At 48.2% G+C, this 6195-nt stretch overlaps 1 protein-coding gene across 1 annotated transcript; it reads left to right on the forward strand.

The window, feature by feature from the left end:
• Positions 1–3150: 3150 nt before the first annotated feature.
• HSPA2 (heat shock 70kDa protein 2) lies at positions 3151–5953 on the forward strand. Its single transcript, XM_012656191.1, has one exon. The coding sequence runs from the start codon at positions 3544–3546 to the stop codon at positions 5458–5460; it is 1917 nt and encodes a 638-aa protein (XP_012511645.1). The 5' UTR covers positions 3151–3543; the 3' UTR covers positions 5461–5953.
• Positions 5954–6195: the final 242 nt, after the last annotated feature.

Here is a 6195-nt window from a genome sequence, read left to right on the forward strand (position 1 = left end):
AAGTGCTAGGATTACAGGCGTGAGCCACCACTGCGCCCGGCCCTTCTTTGTTCATTTAATTATATCAAGAACATTTTCCTGTGTCATTAAAAATCTTGTAAACAGTTTTTATGGCTGTGTAATCATCATATGCATGTACTATAATTTATGTAATCATTCTGTTACTGTTGAATATTTAAGCCATTTCCTTTTTATTAACATAAATAATAGTACCTAAATTTTCTATTATTTCTTTAGAAATAATGCAATTATTTCAATTATTCAATCGAATAATTCCCAAATTATTCAATCCCACAATGAGTAATACCAAATGAAAGGTATGATCATATTTAAGGTAAAGAAAAAATATTGTCACTTTGCCCTCCAGAAAGATTGTATTACTTTACATTCTCACTGGTAGAGCTTACCTGTTTGGTGCTCTGTTGATGGCATTGATGAATATTATTTGATGATAAATTTGCTAATTTGATCATTTTCAATGGACTATGTTTTCAATGGATTCTGAGCCACAATCACCAAAGAGAAAAAAATAAGACTTTTTAAAAATCAATACAAATAGGGACAATGTAAAAATTCCAAGAATGGTCAGTATGTGACAACATCCTATAACTGCAAAAGTTTCTTTCATATAAAATCAAAATGCAAATACCGTGTTTTTGGGGAAAGCTCGGGTTGCCATTTAAAGTATGGAACATATGAAACATCAATTTACTAGGTGAAAAGATGGAGCAGAAATAAATATATATGGCTAAAGAAAAAAGGGGTATAATTGCTACTGTGGTTTCAGAAAGCTGTGTTAAAGATGAATGTGGTAGTTAGAATGCAAGATTTGTTTGTAATAACTGTGCACAGAAGTAGCATATAGTTACCATGCAAAAGAAACTATCCCTTCTGAAGCTCTAATTTTAGTGTTTCTGCATGAGAACTCTGGCCTGCTTGCTTTTTTGCAGTCTTCCTTTGCTTGAGGTAAGTGTGTGAAAACAAGACTGAAGACTGAAAAAAAGAGATCTGAAGAGTTTGTTTCTCACAGTTCTTTCTCAGTCGTAGCTGGGACCCTATCTCTAAATCATATCATATCAACAGTTCTACAAACAATCTGTATTGCTTCCAGACCACTAATTCCCTTTATCTTAAAAAAAAAAAAACTACATAAAAAAGAATTTCCAAGAACAAAATGAAGAGATTTGTATTCACAATTTATTACAGCTTCAATTAGAAAAGTTTTGGTTTTATCCTTGTTTTCCTAATATTTTCTTTAAAAGGTTTCCTATTTCAAAATTTTTTCTTCAACTTCATGGAAAAGAGGATGGGAATTGTGGTTAAAACCAGTACTATTTAACTGATGAGATTAAGAAATTAATAGCAATTATGTTCTTAAAAATTGGAAATGACATGTGCCACTAGCTAAAAGAATCTTAAATATTCATTGATTGACCTTATGACTTCTGTCAACACTACTTTTTGGTCACAGATAACTTTTGTATTTCTCAGACTTTTCTCCAGCACTGTCTCACGTAACTTTTATATGGGCTACACATTACTAGCCTGCTTCAAAGGATAGTTCTCCTCTCTCACAGCCTCAGGAAAGACTATGGCACAAAACCTCTTAAATGTATCCTGTCCAACTGAACAGACTATTTCTGCCTGTACCCCTGCCCTTCTAGCGACACTAATCTTCTGTACGCAACTCCTAGTCCCCAACACACACTGCTCTCGTCTTTGCCTATACTACAACCTACGTAAAGAATGCCATTCCCACTCTGCTGGCCAACTTCAGCACCTGGCTCACTCATCTCTTCCAGGTAGCCCTCACCAACACGCTTTTCCCTCAGTCTGGGTGTGCCCTCCTCTGTTCCCACAGTACCCTTTTATCAGTACTTCTAAGTATCTATCTCTTTCTTAGACACTCACCCTCTCAAGGACAGACCATCTCCTTTGTCTTTTTACTCTCATGTAGCAGGTACCTGTTAAAGCTGGTTGGATGAATGACTGTCCCCAGCTTCCCCCCATAAGGTGAAGTTGTCGCTGTCTTTGTTACAGGTTACTGTCTTCATTCAGAAGTCCATTTACAGGAGCCTGCTTCTACCTCCTAGCCCCTGGTGCCAGACAGTACTTTCCAGACCCATTCTCATATTCCTGTTAAACATGAGAAAATGAGTTGCGTTCCTTTTCATCTACTTTCTCTGAGGGTTTATGCCTCTAATGTAATTTCAGCATAGCTAAAGAAAATAATCTCATTCAACTGAGCGCAGTCATAAACAGGACTAGGTCATAAACAGGAACGCGTATGTGTATGTTGCGGGTAAGAGAATCGTGCAAGGATCGAGACTGGGTTATTTCGTGGTCTTTCAACGTGCAAGACTAATTTATAGTTTTCCCGTAAAGAACTCAAAGCGGCAGATAAAGAACTTGAAACCGAAAATAAGGAAAGCGAAACCAGGAAGTTTAAAGCGGTAGGACAAGCAGGGAAAAGAAAAAGTGCTGGTAGAGGAAGTTTAAACGCAGGCTCCTGGGAGGGCGAGTTGCTGCCACTCCCGAGTCCCCCACCCCGCAAGCCGCCCCCAGCGCGGCGCGGAAAACAGTCGGCCTTCCGGCGGGCTCGGGTTGTGCCCGCGCGCCAGCCAGTTTTTATCGAGCGCTCGCATCCACCGAGACGCCGCGAAGCACGAAAGTTAAATCCCGGAGGCCGACCGCCTACCCAAGCAACTTCACTTTCATTTTTGTTTTTTTTTTTGGTCCCCGCCCAGAGGAGCTGCCCTCACGCCCCAGCCACCCCAACTCCCGATACCCCCTCCTCGGACGGCGCGGCCAGAAAACCCGGTCCCGCCCATGTTTCTTCCGTGTAGCCAACTCAGAATGAATTCGTCCACCCCTGCGCGCTAAGTCGGGGCACCTGGCACCGGACTGCACTTTAAACTGTAGGAACTGAGAGACCTATTCAGGTGGCTCCCCTCACCCGGCTCCAATTCCAGCCACCTCCCCGCTCCACGCCCCAGCCTTCCCCACCCCACTTGAGAGTCCGTGCTGCTCATTGGCCGCGTGCCCTGCCAATCCGGTGGACATCAACGAATCCCGCCTAAGAAAAGGCAAAGATCGCGCAAAAGCGCGAATACCTGGCCCAGGGGCGCGAGCCTAACGCCCCTAAGCAGCAGGCGGCGCGCGAGGTGCCGGGACCTCGCCGTGGAGCGACTGAGAGGAGCCTCATTTGCATAACGGCGGCCCCTCAGTCTCCTGGCGCGGACCCGGGTCCCGCCCCTCACGCAACTTGAAATCTGTTGGGCCACCGGGCGGTCACTCGGACCCAGGCAAACCTGTGGCGGGGCAGGAAGAGTTTGTGTGGGCGGTCCCGGGAGCGGATTGGTTCTGGGAGTTTCCAGAGGCGGCAGAAGGCGGCTATAAGACCGGGGGCCCGAAAGAGGGGGTGGAGCGGGGAATGCTGGTCGCGCTCTGGGAGGCCGGTGCGAGGCGACCGTTAGTTGACGCCGCGAATTTCTTCTCCCTGTTTTTCTCGTTTTAACGTCGCTTGCCTGTCTTTCAGTCAGGATGTCTGCCCGCGGCCCGGCTATTGGCATCGACCTGGGCACCACCTACTCCTGTGTGGGGGTCTTCCAACATGGCAAGGTGGAGATCATCGCCAACGACCAGGGCAACCGCACCACCCCCAGCTACGTGGCTTTCACCGACACCGAGCGCCTCATCGGCGACGCCGCCAAGAACCAGGTGGCCATGAACCCCACCAACACCATCTTCGACGCCAAGAGGCTGATCGGGCGGAAGTTCGAGGACGCCACGGTGCAGTCAGACATGAAACACTGGCCGTTCCGGGTGGTGAGCGAGGGAGGCAAGCCCAAGGTGCAGGTGGAGTACAAGGGGGAGATCAAGACCTTCTTCCCGGAGGAGATCTCCTCCATGGTCCTCACTAAGATGAAGGAGATCGCGGAAGCCTACCTGGGGGGCAAGGTGCAGAGCGCGGTCATCACCGTCCCGGCCTATTTCAACGACTCTCAGCGCCAGGCCACCAAGGACGCGGGCACCATCACTGGCCTCAACGTGCTGCGCATCATCAACGAGCCCACGGCGGCGGCCATCGCCTACGGCCTGGACAAGAAGGGCTGCGCAGGTGGCGAGAAGAACGTGCTCATTTTTGACCTGGGCGGTGGCACCTTTGACGTGTCCATCCTGACCATCGAGGATGGCATCTTCGAGGTGAAGTCCACAGCCGGCGACACCCACCTGGGCGGCGAGGACTTCGACAACCGCATGGTGAGCCACCTCGCCGAGGAGTTCAAGCGCAAACACAAAAAGGACATTGGGCCCAACAAGCGCGCCGTGCGGCGGCTGCGCACGGCCTGCGAGCGCGCCAAGCGCACCTTGAGCTCGTCCACGCAGGCAAGCATCGAGATCGACTCGCTGTACGAGGGCGTGGACTTCTACACGTCCATCACCCGCGCCCGCTTCGAGGAGCTCAACGCAGACCTCTTCCGCGGGACCCTGGAGCCGGTGGAGAAGGCTCTGCGCGACGCCAAGCTGGACAAGGGCCAGATCCAGGAGATTGTGCTGGTGGGCGGCTCCACACGCATCCCCAAGATCCAGAAGTTGCTGCAGGATTTCTTCAACGGTAAGGAGCTGAACAAGAGCATCAACCCCGACGAGGCGGTGGCCTACGGCGCGGCGGTGCAGGCGGCCATCCTCATCGGGGACAAATCGGAGAATGTGCAAGACCTGCTGCTACTCGACGTGACCCCGTTGTCGCTGGGCATAGAGACAGCTGGCGGTGTCATGACCCCACTCATTAAGAGAAACACCACGATCCCCACTAAGCAGACGCAGACCTTCACCACCTACTCGGACAACCAGAGCAGCGTGCTGGTGCAGGTGTATGAGGGCGAACGGGCCATGACAAAGGACAATAACCTGCTGGGCAAGTTCGATCTGACCGGGATTCCCCCAGCGCCCCGAGGGGTCCCCCAGATCGAGGTCACCTTCGACATCGACGCCAACGGCATCCTTAACGTCACCGCCGCCGACAAGAGCACCGGTAAGGAAAACAAAATCACCATCACCAACGACAAAGGTCGTCTGAGCAAGGACGACATTGACCGGATGGTGCAGGAGGCGGAGCGGTACAAGTCGGAAGATGAAGCTAATCGCGACCGGGTGGCGGCCAAAAACGCCGTGGAGTCCTATACCTACAACATCAAGCAGACGGTGGAAGACGAGAAACTGAGGGGCAAGATTAGCGAGCAGGACAAAAACAAGATCCTCGACAAGTGTCAGGAGGTGATCAACTGGCTCGACCGAAACCAGATGGCAGAGAAAGATGAGTATGAACACAAGCAGAAAGAGCTTGAAAGAGTGTGCAACCCCATCATCAGCAAACTTTACCAAGGCGGTCCTGGCGGCGGCGGCGGCGGCGGTTCTGGAGCCTCTGGAGGACCGACCATCGAAGAAGTGGACTAAGCTTGCACTCGAGTCAGCATAAACCTCTTTTCCTTTCTCTCTCTTCCTTTTCATTTTTTTCCCTTTTGTTTTTTTCTTCGAGATGTCCGTGTGCCAAGTCCGAGATCTGTTGTTGGAAGTCTTTAGCCCGGTGTATGCATATGAAAGAAAAGGTGCAACAACTTAGTTTAATTATAAAAGGTTAGTTCTAAAGTTTGATTTTAAAAAAAAACATTATTTGAGGTTTCTCTTTAATGCATTTTGCGTGTATGCTGACTAGCATTTTTGGTTAGCTTAGTTCGTGTGTGGAGATTTGAGATGAGAAACCTAAAGTTTGCACACTTGTCCTATAGAAGCTTAGAAACAATAAAATATATAGAAGCTTGAATTGTTTATTTTTATGTACTACTTTGAGACTAAAGTAAAGTGAATGCAGTAATGTAAAAGACAGGTATACTTTTTGCAAACAAATGCATAAATGCAAATTTAAAGTAAAGCTAAAATTGATCTCAAATTTACTGTCTTGGAGTTTTCAATTTTCCTTTTTTTATTTTTTTCACCCCTGTTGGTCTTTAAGATATTAATATGTGAACTTTATCTAACCCAATCTTGTCTAATTCCCAGATGAGGTTCCTGCCTTGAATTACCAACAATTTAAGGGGAGAAGAATCTAGGTAAACTCCTCCCTCCCCCTACTTAATACAGAAACCTCACTGGGCTCTTCTAGCGTACCCAGACTCCTAAAACTTGGCTTAA

This window comes from Propithecus coquereli, unplaced genomic scaffold, assembly GCF_000956105.1.
Source record: "Propithecus coquereli isolate 6110/MARCELLA unplaced genomic scaffold, Pcoq_1.0 Scaffold5, whole genome shotgun sequence".
In the NCBI taxonomy this organism is placed as follows: Eukaryota; Metazoa; Chordata; class Mammalia; order Primates; family Indriidae; genus Propithecus; species Propithecus coquereli.